The 19,329-nt window shown below is 52.6% G+C and overlaps 1 protein-coding gene across 22 annotated transcripts in view; it reads right to left on the reverse strand.

Moving 5' to 3' along the window:
- tanc1a (tetratricopeptide repeat, ankyrin repeat and coiled-coil containing 1a) overlaps positions 1 to 19,329 on the reverse strand; it is a 53,579-nt gene that overhangs the window by 4,398 nt on the left and 29,852 nt on the right. For 14 of the 22 annotated variants that reach the window (XM_081710349.1, XM_081710344.1, XM_081710340.1 and 11 more), the window contains 18 exons: positions 18,118 to 18,372; positions 16,857 to 16,982; positions 15,624 to 15,908; positions 15,293 to 15,429; positions 12,296 to 12,527; positions 11,744 to 11,910; positions 9,960 to 10,540; positions 9,035 to 9,143; positions 8,122 to 8,244; positions 5,857 to 6,093; positions 4,817 to 5,002; positions 4,279 to 4,360; positions 4,001 to 4,134; positions 2,936 to 3,059; positions 2,625 to 2,800; positions 2,288 to 2,420; positions 599 to 628; positions 122 to 213 (listed from right to left, as the gene is read on the reverse strand). In XM_081710349.1, coding sequence (XP_081566475.1) covers positions 122 to 213; positions 599 to 628; positions 2,288 to 2,420; positions 2,625 to 2,800; positions 2,936 to 3,059; positions 4,001 to 4,134; positions 4,279 to 4,360; positions 4,817 to 5,002; positions 5,857 to 6,093; positions 8,122 to 8,244; positions 9,035 to 9,143; positions 9,960 to 10,540; positions 11,744 to 11,910; positions 12,296 to 12,527; positions 15,293 to 15,429; positions 15,624 to 15,908; positions 16,857 to 16,982; positions 18,118 to 18,372 — 3,209 coding nt within the window. The remainder of the gene's footprint in view (positions 1 to 121; positions 214 to 598; positions 629 to 2,287; positions 2,421 to 2,624; positions 2,801 to 2,935; positions 3,060 to 4,000; positions 4,135 to 4,278; positions 4,361 to 4,816; positions 5,003 to 5,856; positions 6,094 to 8,121; positions 8,245 to 9,034; positions 9,144 to 9,959; positions 10,541 to 11,743; positions 11,911 to 12,295; positions 12,528 to 15,292; positions 15,430 to 15,623; positions 15,909 to 16,856; positions 16,983 to 18,117; positions 18,373 to 19,329) is intronic. The other 8 variants (XM_081710354.1, XM_081710345.1, XM_081710356.1 and 5 more) reach the window with 4 other exon arrangements.

The following is a 19,329-nucleotide window of genomic DNA, read 5'->3' on the forward strand; positions in this document are numbered from 1 at the left end:
CTCCCTGCCATTAATGGCCCGTTGCCAGTAGAACACGCACGTTGCTAGTTGGCCCAGAAGCCCCTCCCTATGGCCAAGTAGCCCCTCCCCCTGGCTCAGAAGCCCCTCCCCCTGGGCTGACCTTATACAGCAGGTTGCCTTCCTCCATCAGCTTCTGCAGGAGAATGATGAGAATGTCCGGCTTAGACGTGGCCATGGCCCACGCGGCATTACCTGTGGAGAGAGAGAGAGAGAGAGAGAGAGAGAGGGGGAGAGAAAGAGAGAGGGAGAGAGAGAGAGAGAGAGAGAGAGAGAGAAAGAGAGAGAGAGAGAGAGAGAGAGAGAGAGAGGAGAGAGAGAGAGAGAGAGAGAGAGAGGGAGAGAGAGAGAGAGAGGGAGGGAGGAGAGAGAGAGAGAGAAAGAGAGAGGGAGAGAGAGAGAGAGCGAGAGAGAGAGAGAAAGAGAGAGGGAGAGAGAGAGAGAGCGAGAGAGAGAGAGAGAGAGGGAGGGAGAGAGAGAGAGAGTTTTTACATGGGTCCCAGCCTCCTGCTCACCTCCTCATCTCCCTCCAGACCACACTGCGATGGAGACTGGCTCAAGAGTTGCCCAACGCTTGTACCTGGTCGATCACAGGGGGACGTTCTGAAGCCTTTAGCAGCAGGTCAGTGAAGGCGGGAAGGAGAAGAGAGAGACAGGTGATGAAAGAGGAGGGAGGAACAGCAGTCGCACACACGGAAGAGACTCGCCCGCCCCACGCACACCGGCAGGTGGCGTCGGAGACGCAGGGCTCCTTCACGGGCATGTGTTATATCTCCCTGCTCACACCTGCAGAAAACACTGATAGCAGAGAGTGTTTCTCCAGTGCCGAGTAGGGGGGGGGCTTGGCTGGCAGCGTCCCCTGAACAGCCACCCTAGTGCGGTCCTGGAAGAGAGCCTTTGATCTAAAAAGGGAAACTGGGTCTTCTGAGCTGCCCTGTAATATTATTCGAGCAGAATGGGGGGAAAAAAAAAGGTTGGGCTGAAAGTAAGAAGCATGCAGTATGAGGGCAAAAATACTGCCCCGCCTCTGTTTTCCTGCCCATCCTGCCCCCAGCCCTCTGTTGTTTCCCCAGGCCACGCTGCCCCGCCCCTCCGTCTCCGCTGTCTAAGTGGAGCATTCTGCTAATCAGGAACAGGAGAGGGTGGGGTTGTTTATCAGAGACAGGTGGACCCATCCAGGGCAGGTCACCGCACACGCACGGGACACTGCTGTGTGCTCAGACGGCAGCCAGTTTGTACCAACTAGCGTTGTGTGTGCCGGTCTGATCCAGACTCAGTCTGACAGCCTGACTAAATAATTGTTTTGCTAATGCTTTTATCCACAGTCATCTCCACAGTCGACATCCTGGAACAAGCCTGGTAGGGGTGAGATTAGATCACGGACGTTTAAAAGCTGCCCCAGGGGCTTCAGGTTCAGGAGTTAAGCTCTGACCACAAGCTTTGCGCCAAAATATTTATTTCTATGAAAATCCAAGACTGTTATTTTGAAAAAAACAAGACAGGGTCAATACCCACATCTTGCTGTCCAGCGTGTGGGGCTTAGTGTGTTTTGATTCATTAGACATCCATGATATTAATCTGGGATGCAGGCTGTCACACACACAGCTGTGGCACAGTCGAGCTTTCCTGTGGTCTCTGCTGCTTCAGCTCGTTACTTGGATACCCGCGCTCGACAGACGTCTGGCTCTGCACAAGCTATCAGCTTTCCTGGAAGGGCTGTTTTAAAATGGGAATCCGGTCCAACTGAAACCCAGAAAGCTCCGCTGCTTCATGATTACAGGAGGGACGAAGACAGACGCCGCGTGCATGAAAAAAGGAATCTGTTTTAGGCTGAAAGCCTCGGTGGGCGTGGCTATGGGCGGGTCCCACCTCCGGCCAGCGGTTAACCATCTGAAAGGCTGCATGAGCTGCGAGAGGGAAGATGATTGGTGGGGGTGGATGGCAGTCGTGCGCATCACCACTGCCCCACTTGTGCATGGGCTCCAGTGAAAACATGGCCTGCTTTCAACTCCATTTAGGAACAGGGCACTGTGCTCTCACACAGAGGGAGAGCAAGTGGGCGGGGCTGGGAAAAGGTGGCACGTTCCGGATTTAGAAGGGCCACGCCCTCTCCTGAGAAGCGGACAAGGGTGTTCCAGATATGGGGCGACAGAAGAGCTGGTGGTGGGAGAGTGGTGGAGAGGAGCAGTGGGAGGAGCTCGGCCGTGAGTGGCGGGGGGAGGAGGGGCAGTGGGAGGAGCTTGGCCGTGAGTGGCGGGGGCATGCTCACCCAGCTTGGCTCCTCTCTTCAGCAAGGCAACTACCACGGAGGTCTGGCGGCTGCCGATGGCTCGGTCCAGGGGCCGCATGCCACTGTAGTCCATGTGCTCCATCACGGCACCGTGCTCCACCAGGTAGTGCACCTGCAGCCGAGGAGATAAGCACGCAGAGTGTGTGTGTGTGTGTGTGTGTGTGTGTGTGTGTGTGTGCACCGCCGTCATCACACACAGTATAATTTATATGCATGATCACCACACTCAGTAAAACAGAAAATGCACCTGGACTACAAGACAATCATGAGAAGGTAGAAAACAATACTGCACACACACGATCTATGAGCCACGCACTATTTCAGCGTCTCCGTAGAAGGCAGCCAGGTCCAGTGGCGTGCGGCCGTTCTTGTCTGTGTGGTGGATTGGTGCTCCTCTCTCCACCAGCAACTCCACCACACCCCTCTGCCCCTTCAGACAAGCCCAGCTCAGAGGGGTCAAACCCTCCTTATCCACCGCCGTTACACACGCTCCTGTGGCGAGTATCAGGCATTTCTCAGTTCTGCTGTGAAACTGGATCTTTGGAATAATACGTCAGACCTTCCGTAGGAAGCAGGGCAGTCAGGCGACCTTTTGACCTCTTGGTGACCTATGGTCAGGTGACTTACCCTTTGACAAGAGGAACTCCACAGTGGTCAGGTGCCCCTCACTGGCTGCCACCATGAGCAGAGAACGGCCATGTTTGTCAGTGGTGTTCACCTCAGCACCGTGCTGTAGCAAAACCTCTGTTACCTGAGAGAGAGGGAGAGAGAGGGAGAGGGAGAGAGAGGGAGAGAGAGGGAGGGAGGGAGGGAGAGAGAGGGAGGGAGGGAGGGAGAGAGAGGGAGGGAGGGGGGGGAGGGAGGGAGAGAGAGAGAGAGGGAGGGAGAGGGAGGGGAGGGAGGGAGAGAGGGAGAGGGAGAGAGAGGGAGGGAGAGGGAGGGAGGGAGGGAGAGGGAGGGAGAGGGAGGGAGGGGAGGGAGAGGGAGAGGGAGGGAGGGAGAGAGGGGGAGGGAGGGAGAGAGAGGGGGAGGGAGGGAGAGGGAGGGGAGGGAGGGAGGGAGAGGGAGGGGGAGGGAGAGGAGAGAGAGAGAGAGGGAGAGAGAGGGAGGGAGAGGGAGAGAGAGGGAGGGAGAGGGAGGGAGAGAGGGGGAGGGAGGGAGAGAGAGGGGGAGGGAGGGAGGGAGAGGGGAGGGGGAGGGAGGGAGGGAGAGGGAGGGAGAGAGGGGGAGGGAGGGAGAGAGAGGGGGAGGGAGGGAGAGGGGAGGGGGAGGGAGGGAGAGGGGAGGGGGAGGGAGGGAGGGAGGGAGAGGGAGGGGGAGGGAGGGAGAGAGGGAGGGGGGGAGGGGAGGGGGAGGGAGAGGGAGGGAGGGGGGGAGGGGAGGGAGAGAGGGGGAGGGAGGGAGGGAGAGAGGGGGAGGGAGGGAGAGAGGGGGGGGGGAGGGAGAGGGAGGGGGAGGGAGGAAGGGAGGGAGGAAGAGGGAGAGAGTGAAAAACATCAGTGGAAGTTCTAAAATAAAGCTCAAATAAAGGATTTTCACTTGTTCTATAATTTAAAATGATATAGAACAAAGATCAATTTAATCACATAATGAAATAATGTGAATTACAACATCAGTCTTGTGGCTTTGTGTAGGTTGGGAAAATGTCTTTGCCTGTGAACCAAAGATAGACAGACAGACTGCAGATCCCACCTGTGTGTGCCCATGTTTCACAGCACTGTAGATAGGAGCCATACCCCTGCGGTTCGGCTGTGTTACCGTGGCGCCCTGCTCCAGAAGGAAGACACACCCCTCCAGCTTGCCCCGCCCGGCGGCAGCGGTCAGAGCTGCAGGGATCAGGGACGCAGAAGAGGCCGTGTTGTCTTTAGTGGTATTCAGGCTACTGCAGTTTCCACACGGTTCACACATCGTCCTTTAAATGTGTTGAAAAACTGGGACGCAACATATCGGAGCACTGGCATGAAACGCACCTGTCTCCCCCCACAGAGTATCACAGGCATCTATCTCCACGGCAACCTTGTCCTTGTTCAAGGCCAGCAGGGTCTTCACGACCTGAGCACGTGCCAACAGACCAACGGCATTAAGCTCAAAAAACACACTCACGCAAACAAAACTGCTGGTCAGGAACAGGAACAAGACTTTGGCCCGTTGCTATGACAACGAAGAACGGGGCTGGATGTAACCTCTCTCGGAGGAGTGGAGGAGTTCTCTACTATGTAGCTGGAGCTCAGGATGGAGTGTGTCACACTGAGGTACACAGATTGTGTGACGTTTCCTTTGGGTTTACCTTGTCGTGTTTTCCACTTGAAATGTCAGAGCCCATATTGAAGGTGAGTGAGAGTGTGTGTGTGTGTGTGTTTTCTACCTGTGTGTGTTCCCGGCTGTGTGTGCATGTGTTTCCTGCCGGTATGTGTGCAATACTGGAGGCTGTGTGTGTGTGTGTGTGTGTGTGTGTATGTGTGTATGTGTGTATGTGTGTGTGTGTGTGTGTGTGTGTGCGCTTCCTACCGGTATGTGCTCCATACTGGAAGCTGCAGTCAGGCTCTGCTGTAACACACTGCTCTTGTGGACAGCATCGGGCTGCGTGGGCTCTGGGCTCCAGTCCTGCTCCAGCAGGTAGTGCAGGACGTCCCCGTGACCTCGCAGGGCAGCGTGGACGGCTGCACACTGCCCACTCTTATCCACGTGCTCCACCTGACACACACACACACACACACGCGCGCGCGCACACACGCACACACACACACACACGCACACACGCACACTGTAGTCAGAATGGGTAAAGTGGGGGTGCGTTTGCTCAACATAAGCAGGTAGTAGTTTGTACTGGAATATATACTGTTCTAGATTCACTGTGAGATTTTGTCAGATGCCCTGTACTGTGAGTAATGTAACTGACTAATTGATGGGAGATTCTTAACGGACTACACTAATGAAACCAAACCAAAAAAAGTAACAAAAACATTGTGTGCTATTTTACATTATTCTGATCATTTATGACTGTAGGCAAGAGAAATTAGCCAGTCTCTTAGCCAGCAAATCTCTGAAGAGAAGCGTCTGGATTGATTTGGGTTAAAGTTACATTCCCTGACCTCAGCAAGACTAAGAGGTGCAGCTTAAAACCACTGAGAGAAATAGCTTTGTTCAGAATTGCCATGCAGCACTCCAGAAATGATAAATTATTACTATTTGTGAGAGTTGCTAACTTGGCTAGCTAGCTAACTGTTACAAAAATATAAATTACTTATTAAATGACTACGTAGATTTTGTGCTGCATCGCTGCTGTCCCTAGCAACCAATGAGCCACAACCTGATCGTTGCTTAGCTGCTAGCCGTAGCGCTAATATAGCATCTTTCCATAGCTGACCCGCCCGTGATTGCATCATGGCTAATTCAGAACCCCAAAAAACCACACAGAGAAGGGAGGCGTGGCTAGAAGAGAGGCGTGGCTAGAAGGGAGGCGGGGCTAGAAGGGAGGCGGGGCTAGAAGGCTGTTGGCGTTACTCTTTAAGGCGTGACTGATGGCTGGACCAGGCGTCTTTGCTGACCTTTGCCCCTTTCATGCAGAGCAGCGTGACTGCCCCCCGGTGGCCGGCGGCAGCGGCATAACACAGGGGTGTCATGCCGTTCTCGGACGCTTCGTCCACGGGTGCGCCGAACTCCAGCAGCAGGGACACCATCTCCAGGTGGCCCAGGTGTGACTGCACGCACAGCACGGGGGCGCTGTTGAGCACCTCGGTGCGGTAGCACACGCTTGCCCCTCCCAGGATCAGCAGCCGAGACACCTGGGGACACAGGTGAGGACAGGCTGTGGGGACGCAGGTGAGGACAGGCTGTGGGGACGCAGGTGAGGACAGGCTGTGCGGATGCAGGTGAGGACAGGCTGTGCGGATGCAGGTGAGGACAGGCTGTGCGGACGCAGGTGAGGACAGGCTGCGGGGACGCAGGAGGGGACAGGCTGCGCGGACGCAGGTGGGGACAGGCTGCGCGGACGCAGGTGGGGACAGGCTGAGGGGACGCAGGAGGGGACAGGCTGCGGGGACGCAGGTGAGGACAGGCTGCGGGGACGCAGGTGAGGACAGGCTGCGCGGACGCAGGTGAGGACAGGCTGCGCGGACGCAGGTGGGGACAGGCTGAGGGGACGCAGGAGGGGACAGGCTGCGGGGACGCAGGTGAGGACAGGCTGCGCGGACGCAGGTGGGGACAGGCTGAGGGGACGCAGGAGGGGACAGGCTGCGGGGACGCAGGAGGGGACAGGCTGAGGGGACGCAGGAGGGGACAGGCTGCGGGGACGCAGGTGAGGACAGGCTGCGGGGACGCAGGTGAGGACAGGCTGCGCGGACGCAGGTGGGGACAGGCTGAGGGGACGCAGGAGGGGACAGGCTGCGGGGACGCAGGAGGGGACAGGCTGCGGGGACGCAGGAGGGGACAGGCTGCGGGGACGCAGGTGAGGACAGGCTGCGGGGACGCAGGAGGGGACAGGCTGAGGGGACGCAGGTGAGGACAGGCTGCGGGGACGCAGGAGGGGACAGGCTGAGGGGACGCAGGAGGGGACAGGCTGCGCGGACGCAGGAGGGGACAGGCTACGGGGACGCAGGTGAGGACAGGCTACGGGGACGCAGGAGGGGACAGGCTATGGGGACGCAGGTGAGGACAGGCTACGGGGACGCAGGAGGGGACAGGCTATGGGGACGCAGGTGAGGACAGGCTGTGGGGACACCAGCTGCTCCTCATCATATGGACTCAGCTATGACTTGTACAGCTATGACTTGTATTCAGTCCAGTTTTCATGGACACACACATAAACCCCCCTCCCCCGTGTTAATCCAGCCACAGAAACGTGTTTTTCTTGTGGCCTGGATCTGACAGGACACACGTGTGCTGCATTTTAATTCTGGTACTATAGTCCAAAATCTTTGATGTAGCGACGTAATCGTCCCCACAGCACACACATGCGTGCAAATTCAGTTTCCTGGCCAGACACGGAGAAGATCCCTGCTCCACTGTGTCAAACCAAAGACGAGAAAGGAATTCTGAACCAACAAAGCGCCAGTGTCTACAGGCCCACAGAGGCGCGCGCACGCGTGTGTGTGCAAGAGACAGAGAGAGAGTGGCTCCTGTAATGAAAAAGCTTTCTAGCTGTGGATTCAACCAGCGAAAACGCAAATATGACAAGATCCTTTTGAGCATACAAATAGCTTATTTAGAATTAATTTTATGGCCGAACGCAGGGAGTCACGCGCAGTGTTCACAGCAGATGAAAGGTGACGGGCACTTTGAATGGAGAGCTGGTGCAGAAATGGTGGTTTGATCAGGATGCAGGATGGGGCAGGACACGCAGGACTCGCAGGACATGGGGCTTAAAAGAGCAGGACACAGAGTCTCATTTATTTATCCAAACACAAATTAATGAAATGCTCCTCACCCAGACGGCTGTGAAGGACACACACTCACACACACACTCACACAGACACACTCACACACACTCACACACACTCGTTTCATTAAAACAAGGAAATCACAATGGCGGTCCAGAACAGAGCAATTAACGTATAGTAGAATGAATGAAGAATTATAATGTGACGCCATTTTTTCAACATTAATGACTGCACTGTGTGTGTGTCTTCAGTCGTCTTTACTCTGATGACGTTCACACTGTCATGGCTCTCCACGTGAGCTCGGGATGCGTCGGGGTCGCTAATTAGATGGGTACACTGACCCTGAAAATGGCTTTGATGAAGGCTCAATGGGAGGCCTCCAGCACAGTGTGTGTGCGCGTGTGTGTGCGAGAGAGTGTGTGTGATTTAACCTACCTTAACATTGGGTGTGTAGAGATTTCTGAGAGAAGAGAGAGCAGCAGAGAGACTGTCTGTACTGCTACTAATCCACAGAGCCTGAAGGATACTGGAAGAAACACCTGTTTTCTTACTATGTCCCTAAGAGAGGGGGAGAGAGAGAGAGAGAGAGAATGTATGCAAGTGTCATCACTAATTAATTCAATTAGGTGCTAAATGGAATGAGAAGGTGTGGAAGCTGTGTGTGTGTGTGTGCGCGCGCGCGTGTGTGTGTCTGTACGTAGGCGTGTGTGTGTACGCGTGTGTGTATGTGTCTGTATGTATGCATGCGTGTATGTTTCTGTACGTATGCGTGTGTGTGTATGCACGCGCATGTATGCGTGTGCGTGCGTGTATGTGTCTGTATGTATGCGTGTGCGTGCGTGTATGTGTCTACGTATGCGTGTGCGTGTACGTGCGTGTGTATGTGTCAGTATGTATGCGTGCGTGTGTGTGTGTGTGTGTACACGTGTATGTGTCTGTACGTATGTGTGTGCGCGTGTGTGTCTGTACTTTTGCGCATGCGTGTGTGTGCACGTGCGTGTGTATGTGTCGGTATGTATGCGTGCGTGTGTGTGTACACGTGTATGTGTCTGTACGTATGCGTGTGTGTGTCTGTACTTTTGCGCGCGAGTGTGTGTCTGTACGTATGCACGTGCGTGTGTGTGCACGTGCGTGTGTATGTGTCGGTATGTATGCGTGCGTGTGTGTGTGTGTGTGTGTGTGTGTATACACGTGTATGTGTCCGTACGTATGCGTGTGCGTGTGTGTGTCTGTACTTTTGCGCGCGAGTGTGTGTGTGTGCGTGTGTGTGCACGTGCGTGTGTATGTGTCGGTACGTATGCGTGTGTGTGTGTGTGTGTGTGTGTGTGTGTGCAGCTGTGTCCTCTACCTTGAATATATGTGCTTTGAGGATATGGTGACCCAGTTCCATGGTCTGCTGCCTGTTCAGTTTTCCATCTTGTCGAGAGAGCAAGAAGGCCAACAGGGCATGTCCACTCCTATGTCACAACACCCTTCATCATCATCATCATCATCATCATCATCTCCATCATCATCACCATCATCAGTTACAGCAACGACATAACCATCGTCACTACAGTGTCCTTTCGTCTCCTTCCCCGTCACACTCCGGGAACACCCTGCACTAATTTTGCTCCGGTAGGCTGCGCCGCAAATCACGGTGCTTGTGACATGCGGCAGGATTGACTGGCTCCCAAGGAGAATCGGAGAACGGGCGCGAGGGTCCTTGTCCTGCCAGATTGATGCTGCTGACAAAAGGCTGTGGGTGACGGCGTGAATCACGTCGCTATTGGAGACCATCTGCAGTATCGTTTTAGCTGTCACAGACCTTCAAACTAACAGAGGTGACGAGAAGAACGAGACGAGTTTGTTTTAGCTGATCCGCCCCCATCCGCTGCTCTGTGTCACAATGGCTTTGTCTTGATCACCTACTGATTAACGCTGTCTAGACAGTTTCAGCAGAGGACCTGTCCCGTCTCTTCCGGAGTACAGACTGTGATTACGCAGGGCCTCTCCGTGAAGCGGCAGGGCTGTCTGATGTGTGTTAAGTGGGCATCGCTGCGTGCACTCTAACCTCACCCCCCCACATGCCGACTACGGACATCGAAGCTCCGGATGTTCACGGGGGTCAGCTGACAGTCCCTGGGTGTCTCGTTATTATCCACCGTAGCTGTTCTGCCGGAGAAATGCTCTACCGCTAAGACAGTAGGAACCACCGTGTATTCATTTGTGCAACAGTGTCAGTTTCTCAGAACCCACAACGCCTCTCAAGAGGAAGTGAAGTCGTCGCTCACCTCGGATCGCACAGGAAGTCGGTGCTGTCGCCGTCTGCCCTCCACACCAGCCACTCCCTGAAGGACGGGTGGCAGAACATGCGCGTGCGGTCCCGCCGGCCCACCAGGAAGCAGGAGAGCACCTCCATGCGCTGCTGGAAGTCGGGCCATTCCAGTGCCCCCTGCAGGCTGCCGGCGTTGAGCGCGCGGAACAGCTGCTCGTCGGTGAGCGGGTGCAGCGAGGCCAGTGCCACATTCAGCACGGGCAGCGCCCGCTCGAAGGCCGCCGCTGTGGGAAAGCGCGCGGCGCACTGCAGCTGGTAGAGCTCGGACAGCGAGCCGGGGCCGGGGCCCGGCGAGTGGCCCTGCTCCAACAGGTCCAGGGCCAGCTTCAGGTACAGGTACGAGCCCTGGCTGCGGCCCGCTAGGAGCGACGCCAGCTTGGCCGCAGCGCCTGGCTCTGCCTTACCGTCAGCGGCCGCGACGGAGGGCAGACGCTCCGCCCTCTGCTGCGCGTACGCGTGCAGGTCTGCTGCGATGGCCTTGTTGTCGTGGAGATCGTCCAGGGAGATGATTGGGAAAGGGAAGAGACTGGTGACTCCCTGCAGGAGAGGAAATACAGGAATTCAGGCTCCCCTGTGAAACCACTCTGAATTACACGTGTGTGTAAAATATCTCCCTTGCTTCATTCTTCCATACAGACACGATGGTCCGTGGAGATAGAACATAAAAGGTTGGTTTTCTGGACACCGTGAATTGTCACTGCGGAGTACACTATAGTTCCAGAGCTTGACCCAGAACATGAACATGGCTCATCTAAGATCTCGACAAGGCAGAACCAAAGTCGGGAGACTTGCTCTGTACCGCACGCTCAGACGCCTCGGCTCAGTTCAGTCGCCATTCCAGCGCTCAGAAATCAATACGTTGTTATCCTTGAAACTCCTGCCTCGCTTCACCCGCGTACGGAAGCAGCAAGAGCTCAGACGAGCGTCTGTATGGTCCCGTTCAACAACTGGTCAGGGTGAGTGTGTCGCCCAGAGGAACTGTTTATTTGATCCTGGAAAAAGGCCCATTCCAAAAACAACCCCTGAAATAGGCATCATGCATAATGCATTACATCCATGGCCCACTTTGCTTTATGAGCACCAGCAGATTAGAAGCTCAGAATATCCTTCTCTCCATCAACTCCGGGTATCTAAACACCCATCAGCAACGCTGGCTGAAGGAACGCCAGCCAAAGCAACTGCCACTGAAGGAACCCCAGTCAGAGAGACTTAACTTACACAACTGGCACTGGAATGCTGGATCCCAGCACCAGACTTCAGAACAGGCAAAGGTAATCAATACTATGGCAAAGCAACACCAACCATAAAGCCACCAGCTATTTAATAGTCAGTTGGGGGCACCCACCCAGCTTCTGCAAAGCCTGAGTGTACCACAGGTGGGTGGTTTCCCTGTTTTAACACCAAACTGACTCAACTGACTCTGGTTCTGGACTCTGGTCCTGCAGCAGAGGAACATCCCTGCTGTGGACCGAAGCATCAACAAGGACTTGGCCATATCAGGGTTACTCTAGGTCTTCTACATCAGCTCAGTAGATAGCCATACAACTTGAGTAATTGAGGGTTAAGGGTCTTGCTCAGGGGCCCAACAGTGGCAACTTGGCAGTGGTGGGGTTTGAACCAGCAACCTTCTGATTACAAGTCAAGTGCCTTAACCATTGAGTGTTTGGTTTGCTGGTGAGTTCACCTATCATGTATAAGGTGAACTCACCAGCAAACCAATCATGTGTTAGGAGAACTCACCAGCAGGTTGACCCTGACAGTGACAACCAGTTTGAGCCAGCTGGGGAACTTGGAGATGATCTTGGTGATGAATGAGGCAATGGTGTCTCCGTAGTCGGGCTTGTGAAATTCCGCCTCGTTCAGGCCATCCACCAGAATGATGTAGTCATCCTCCGCAATCTTCCTCTCTGCTCGGCCCGAGAAGTGGGAGGAGGAAGAGAAGGGAGCATTGAACGTTGGTTTGTTTGTCTCCTGAACCAATCATGGTTATTAGGCGGAAACTTTCCATAACTACAGTGATGTAAGTGGTTGAGAGAATCAGGGTTTATCGTGCCCATCCTACCCAGCATAATGCTAGCAGGCCCTCTGTCATCAAACCCTACCTGGCGTACCAGTTCCTCAGCCATACACAAACGTATGCAAAATAATATTACAAAGAGACACAGCTGTTAATATTTTCCTCATGGCTGTGTGTGTGTTAAACGCCTCACCCTTGAGATGTATGTTAAACGCTTCACCCTTCTGGAGTGTGTGTAAACGCCTCACCCTTGTGATGTGTGTTAAACGCCTCACCCTTGCGGAGGAGAGCCAGAGGCTCGAGCACGCCCCGGCGGAAGGCGGCGACAGGGTCCTGCACACAGGATCGCAGACTGAGGAGACTCTGCAGCTGTTGTTCGCGCAGCAGGACTTCCCTGTAGGGGCCGAGACGCGGCGCACGACACAACAGCGCAGACACGCTGTGCACAAACTCCGGCACCAGGCATGTGTAAGTGTTATCGGCCTGGCAGTAGTGATACGCTACCACCTGGGAAAGATGAGAAAGGCAGATAAAGAGAAACAGAGAGAGAGACAAAGAAAAAGAATTACAGATCACACTGATCAAAACCTTCCTGTATTCGGCAGTGTGCAGGTGTGTGTCCGTATATCATGCATACATGGTCCCTACATACATACACACATACATGCTTCTGCATGCCAGCTGAAGTACCATTAAACCACAGCGCTTCAGAACTCACACGGTGGCCAGCGATGCCCGGCCAGCAGATGGCCGATTAAAGCAGTGTGACTAGGACGCTCAGCACAGATGAAACCCAGATGCAGATAGCTAACGTGTTGTCCCACACACACACACACACACACACACATACACACACACACACACACACACACAGTAGAATGGGAGTAAAGTGTCAGATTTGTTTGGGAGGTGCTATTTTTCATGGCGCATTAAACGCCATTTTAAAAAGCGCTCGGACACAGCATGCTTTCTTCATGTGAAACGGAGGGAGTGTTTGGGAGGTTTCATACACGTCCACTGTCGGCCTTCTGACCAACACCACTCTGCTGCTTAAGACCTCTGGAGCCCCTTAGCTATGGAAGTTGGATTGTATGTGTGTGTGTGCACAACAAGTATGTACTGTATATGTGTTTTCTGGGTGAGTACATGTGTGAAATGATCCTGTGAGTGAGTGGGTGAGTGACTGTGTGTGTGTGTGTGTGTGTGTGTGTGTGTGTGTGTGTATGAATGAGTGAGCAGATATATGAGTGAGTGAGTGAGTGAGTGAGTGGATGCATGAGTGAGTGAGTTAGTGAGTGAGCGTGTGAGTGAGTGAGCGGGTGAGTAGATGTAAGAGTGAGTGAGTAGATGTATGAGTGAAAGAGTAGATGTATAAGTGAATGAGTGAGTGAGTGAGTGACTGAGTAGATGTATGAATGAATGAGTAGATGTATGAGTGAATGAGTGAGTAGATGTATGAGTGAATGAATGAGTAGATGTATGAGTGAATGAGTGAGTAGATGTATGAATGAATGAATGAGTAGATATATGAGTGAATGAGTGAGTCTGAGGGATATCCTTATTGGATAAGACCCACTCCACATGTGTACGTAATATCCAAACGCAATAGGCAACCCTAGTCCGTAATTATCCACCTCACTGCCACAGACCAGCCATGTTCCTCCAAATATCCTGTCCATATTGACAATGCAGACAACGGAAAAGCCATGTTGATAGTCCTTGTTCCAGATCCCAGCAAAGGCTGTACATTTTTAAAGAAAGCATAGACAGTACTGAATTAATACTGAATTAATGATGAACCTGGGCTTCTGCTTTATCAGGCACTTTCAGAGAGCTGAATTTGATCGGGGTTGCAGTCGTTGCGGCAGCTAAACTCTCCGGTAGTAACCGGAGTATCCAGAGTGAAAATCCTGATGATAGAGTCATGCAGAGGAAGACACTTCCAGGTCCTGCACTATGGGAAGTAGCTGCTGCCCTCTGGCAGAAGACAGAGAGCGCCTCGGTGTAAAGGAAATCATTTGTTTGTGCCTGCTTTAGAAAAGATTTTAAACAGCACGGGAGCTGCGACACTCTTTTCCACGCTGGAATTATACTGAAATCTGTAACAGGCTGTGTAAGAATTGTAAGACTTTTATTTATGTATTAGTTTATTTATTTATGTTTTTATTCATTTAAATGAAGAGGTTGTACAATATCTAAGACACTGTGCAGTAACTGCCGGCTGGTTTACGCGATAATTGTAGGACCGTAATAATTATAAGCTGCAACAATAAAACTGCACTAAATGTGGAAATGTGTTGTGCTCAAACTGGCCTAGCTGAGGGTACAACGACATATATCGTTGCATTAATAGGCTCCCAGGCTTTGTTCGGTCAGGTCTACATTCTCAGACATCAGCAGCTGACTGATGGGAACGTGTTCAGTTTCCTGTGCCACTTTCCCAAATGACTCGTGTTAAAGACGACGTATATGTATATTTAATTGATTCTGCTGTCTTTATGGGTTTGATAGGGTTATGTTAAAGGCTTCCTAACAAAACGCCCCCTATGGTCAAGACCTGGTCTACACGAACGTGGCTAATAAAAAATGACCCTGTTGTGAGTGCAGGACAGTCAGCCACCTGACATCTGAGGACAGTCATATACAGAATGTATAGAAGCCTAACAGGGACATGCAAAATGTCAGTTTGCCTAATAAAGTTATTAAGCATCCGTTTGTATTGGGGGGTTTGTGTGTGTATGTGTGTATGCATTCATTTGTGTGTGCATATGTGTGTGTGTGTGTATACATATGTGTTTGCTTGTGTGTGTATATGTGTGTACGCATTCATTTGTGTGTGCATATGTGTCTGTGTGTGTGTGTGTGTGCATATGTGTCTGTGTGTATATATGTGTTCGCTTGTGTGTGTGTGTGTGCGCATATGTGTCTGTGTGTGTGTGTGCATATGTGTGTGTGTCTGTGTGTGTGTGTGTATGTGTGTGTGTGTGTGCGTGTGTGTCTGTGTGTGTGTGTGTATGTGTGTGTGTGTGCGTGTGTGTGTGTGTGTATCTGTCTGTGTGCGTGTGTGTCTGTGTGTGTGTGTGTATGTGTGTGTGTGTGCGTGTGTGTCTGTGTGTGTGTGTGTATGTGTGTGTGTGTGTGTGTGTCTGTGTCTGTGTGTGTGTATCTGTCTCTGTGTGTGTGTGTCTGTGTGTGTGTGTGTATGTGTGTGTGTGTGCGTGTGTGTGTGTGTGTATCTGTCTGTGTGTGTGTGTGTCTGTGTCTGTGTGTACCTTGCTGGCAAGGCGTTTGACCGCTTCCTCTCTGTGCCGGTGTGTGTCAGGGGTCGGGGGGCAACTGCTGCTGCGTAGGGGGCTCTGAGAGGGTGGGTTCAGCTGGTTGCTAAGGGCATCACTTCCTCTGCTCCCCCCTGCAACACACACACACGCACATGCACGCACACACACGCACGCACGTTATGCCTGCACAGCTATCCACTGCAGCCCTGTCAAAGGCTGTGATTAAATAAGGACAGAGACACATAAACTCAAACTGAACACATGAATTAGTGTGTGTTCAGTTCTACAGCTGGTGCTAATGTGCTGTGTGCTGTGGTGGTCTTACTCTTAGGGGAGGACCCCGGGCTGTTGCAGGCCACCTGCCTGATCCGGCCTCCATGACAGCTCAGAGCCACTAGGCGAGAGATCACTGCTGTCTTCCCGAAGCCCACACTGCCCACCACGACCGCGCCGCCCCCTGGCCCCGCCTCCCCGGTCCCCGCCAGCACCTCCTCCAACCGCTGGAACAACCAATCGCGGCCCACAAACATGGAATCCGTGGTGACGCTGGGTACCTCGAACAGCAAGGGTTTGAGCATGATGTCCACAGGCTTGTATGGGGTGATTCGAGCTGCATGGTAAAATACACACATGTAACACACACACATACACACACGCACACACACACACGTGTAATGTAACACACACACACACACACACATACACTTTCATAGGGAGAAAATCTGGCATACTGTTTAAGTAAGTGCGATGTAAATGTACGCACTGACCTTGATGGAGGTCAAATATAAATTTAGGTACAGGACTTGGTGCAAGTATATGATTGCAGCTACAGTTTAAATGTATGTACAGGTCCTGATGTCGGTATCTGAGTGCAGGTGCAGCTCTGGCTGCAGGCATGTGAGTGTAGGTACCGTCTGAGTGCAGAGATGTGAGTGTAGGTACCGTCTGAGTGCAGGGATGTGAGTGTAGGTACCGTCTGAGTGCAGGGATGTGAGTGTAGTTAGCGTGTGAGTGCGGGGATGTGAGTGTAGTTAGCGTGTGAGTGCAGGGATGTGAGTGTAGGTACCGTCTGAGTGCAGGGATGTGAGTGTAGGTACCGTCTGAGTGCAGGGATGTGAGTGTAGGTACCGTCTGAGTGCAGGGATGTGAGTGTAGGTACCGTCTGAGTGCAGGGATGTGAGTGTAGGTACCGTGTGAGTGCAATGATGTGAGTGTAGTTAGCGTGTGAGTGCAGGGATGTGAGTGTAGGTACAGTCTGAGTGCAGGGATGTGAGTGTAGGTACTGTGCGAGTGCAGGGATGTGAGTGTAGGTACTGTGCGAGAGCAGGGATGTGAGTGTAGGTACTGTGCGAGTGCAGGGATGTGAGTGTAGGTACTGTGCGAGTGCAGGGATGTGAGTGTAGGTACTGTGCGAGTGCAGGGATGTGAGTGTAGGTACTGTGCGAGAGCAGGGATGTGAGTGTAGGTACCGTTTGAGTGCAGGGATGTGAGTGTAGGTACTGTGCGAGAGCAGGGATGTGAGTGTAGGTACTGTGCGAGTGCTGGGATGTGAGTGTACCTTTGGCCTCCTGGTTGCGGCCACTGGTGTGCGCCCCAGGCCAGGGACCTCGCAAGGAGGAGCGCAGGGGTGCATTCCGCTGTTCATCTAGATACTTCAGCTCCTCCAGCTTAGTGGTGCTGGTGGCTGGAGAGAGACACAAAGACAGAGAGAACAAAGGAGACAGAAAGAGACACAGACAGAGTCAAAACAGAGAGAGAGAGAGAGAGAAAGTTCTTTACCACGACTGTGCTTGTGCAACACTGGCAAGAAAGTGGAAATAGAACTTCCTGTGCCTGAGTGAACGGGGCCTGCAAATTAGAGCCCCAATTAAACGTCCCTCAGGTACAGAACAGTCCACAGTCTCAGCACTTCTGAAGCCCAGCGGTGCTGCTGTGTGAGTGTGCGCTCACGTGCGTATGTGTGTGTTTTGTGTTCTGAAGGAGTCAGAGAAACAGTGTGTTTGGCTGTAGAGGCAGTAGACTATCCACACTGTTCCCAGGGAGCCTGGAGAGCAGTGTTCACCATCTCCACACACACACACACACACACACACAGAATCATACATACATTTAATGCCTTACACGCACTCTCTCTCTCTAGTCTAATCTCCCTCTGTAGTCTAATCTTCTTGATAATCTGTAATCCCTGCAAATGGATGAGCGTCTCTCTGCGTTGGTTCTCGGGAGCAGAGGGCTTGTTCAGGTACACCTATACTGGTGATCGTAGGGGCACCCCGCCAGGGCCGCAACCCGCTGATACTGCACCCTCCGCTGGGCGTGTGTGTGTGTGTGTTAGTGTGTGTTAGCTGGGCAGGGTGCCAAGGACCCGCCAGGGACCAGCCAGGGTGTGCTGCTCGTAGAGGTGAGAGTGAGACAAAGCTTGTACACACAAGCCTGTGTGTGTGTGTGTGTGTGTGTGTGTGTGTGTGTGTGTGTGTGTGTGTGTGTGTGCACTGAAAAATTCACAGCTTATATGATTCGTTTTGGTGGAAGTGTGCAGTACGTTTTCTATTTGCCGGCGTCTCTGATCCTCTCAAATCATCTCCGTTTAAGCTGCAAGTGAGACACCTATACGAGCCGTAATGCCCTTATCACACCTGCCTCTCACACTGCTCTGTCCACGCGTAGGAAAACAGAGTAGTAAAAGAATCGGTGAGGTGTTACAGTGAAGTATCTACTCACACACACACACACACACACACACACACAAACCCGGACGTGGAGGAACAGCAAAGCGATGTCCTCTTTCACAGACTACACCCCGCGCGACGTTTACCGACCTGCCACCGAGTTGGGCCGTGGTAGGCCCAGCGAGGCACTGTGGTAGGGCGCGGGCCCGTCAGAGGGCGAGGAGGCCAGGGGCGCCAGCAGGCCTGGGCAGGGCCGGTCATCGCCCGATGCCCCCTCCGGCTCTGTGGCCGGGGCGGGAGCGCCGGAGGGAGGGGCACCGAGCCCGTCATTCCTGACAAGCGCGCTGGCACCACTGCCCTCTTTGCAGCAGCGTTCCTCATTCTCACTGGAGCTGGTGACAGTGGCTATGGGGGGGGGGGAAGAGAGAGAGAGAGAAGGAGGGAGAGAGGACAGACGAGGGTAGAAGGACACAAAAGACAGAGTAGAATGAGAAAGGACAAGGAAACACAAAGAGGACACACGAAGACCCACATCAGTCCAAACCAGCTGTGTCATCACCCTGTAACACGTTAGTAAAACCAGCTGTGTGTTATCACCCTGTAACACATTAGTTAAACCAGCTGTGTGTCATCACCCTGTAACATGTTAGTTAAACCAGCTGTGTGTTATCACCCTGTAACACAATAGTTAAACCAGCTGTGTGTTATCACCCTGTAACACATTAGTTAAACCAGCTGTGTGTTATCACCCTGTAACACATTAGTTAAACCAGCTGTGTTATTGTGTTATCACCCTGTAACACGTTAGTTAAACCAGCTGTGTGTTATCACCCTGTAACACGTTAGTTAAACCAGCTGTGTGTTATCACCCTGTAACACATTAGTTAAACCAGCTGTGTTATCACCCTGTAACACGTTAGTTAAACCAGCTGTGTGTTATCACCCTGTAACACGTTAGTTAAACCAGCTGTGTGTTATCACCCTGTAACACGTTAGTTAAACCAGCTGTGTGTCATCAACCTGTAACACATTAGTTAAACCAGCTGTGTTATTGTGTTATCACCCTGTAACACGTTAGTTAAACCAGCTGTGTTATCACCCTGTAACACATTAGTTAAACCAGCTGTGTGTCATCACCCTGTAACACGTTAATTAAACCAGCTGTGTGTTATCACCCTGTAACAAATTAAACTAGCTGTGTTATCACCCTGTAACACGTTAGTTAAACTAGCTGTGTGTTATCACCCTGTAACAAATTAAACTAGCTGTGTTATCACCCTGTAACAAATTAAACTAGCTGTGTGTTATCACCCTGTAACAGATTAGTTAAACTAGCTGTGTGTCATCACCCTGTAACAAATT

This window comes from Electrophorus electricus, chromosome 3, assembly GCF_041902795.1.
Source record: "Electrophorus electricus isolate QZ-2024a chromosome 3, ASM4190279v1, whole genome shotgun sequence".
Taxonomy (NCBI): Eukaryota; Metazoa; Chordata; class Actinopteri; order Gymnotiformes; family Gymnotidae; genus Electrophorus; species Electrophorus electricus.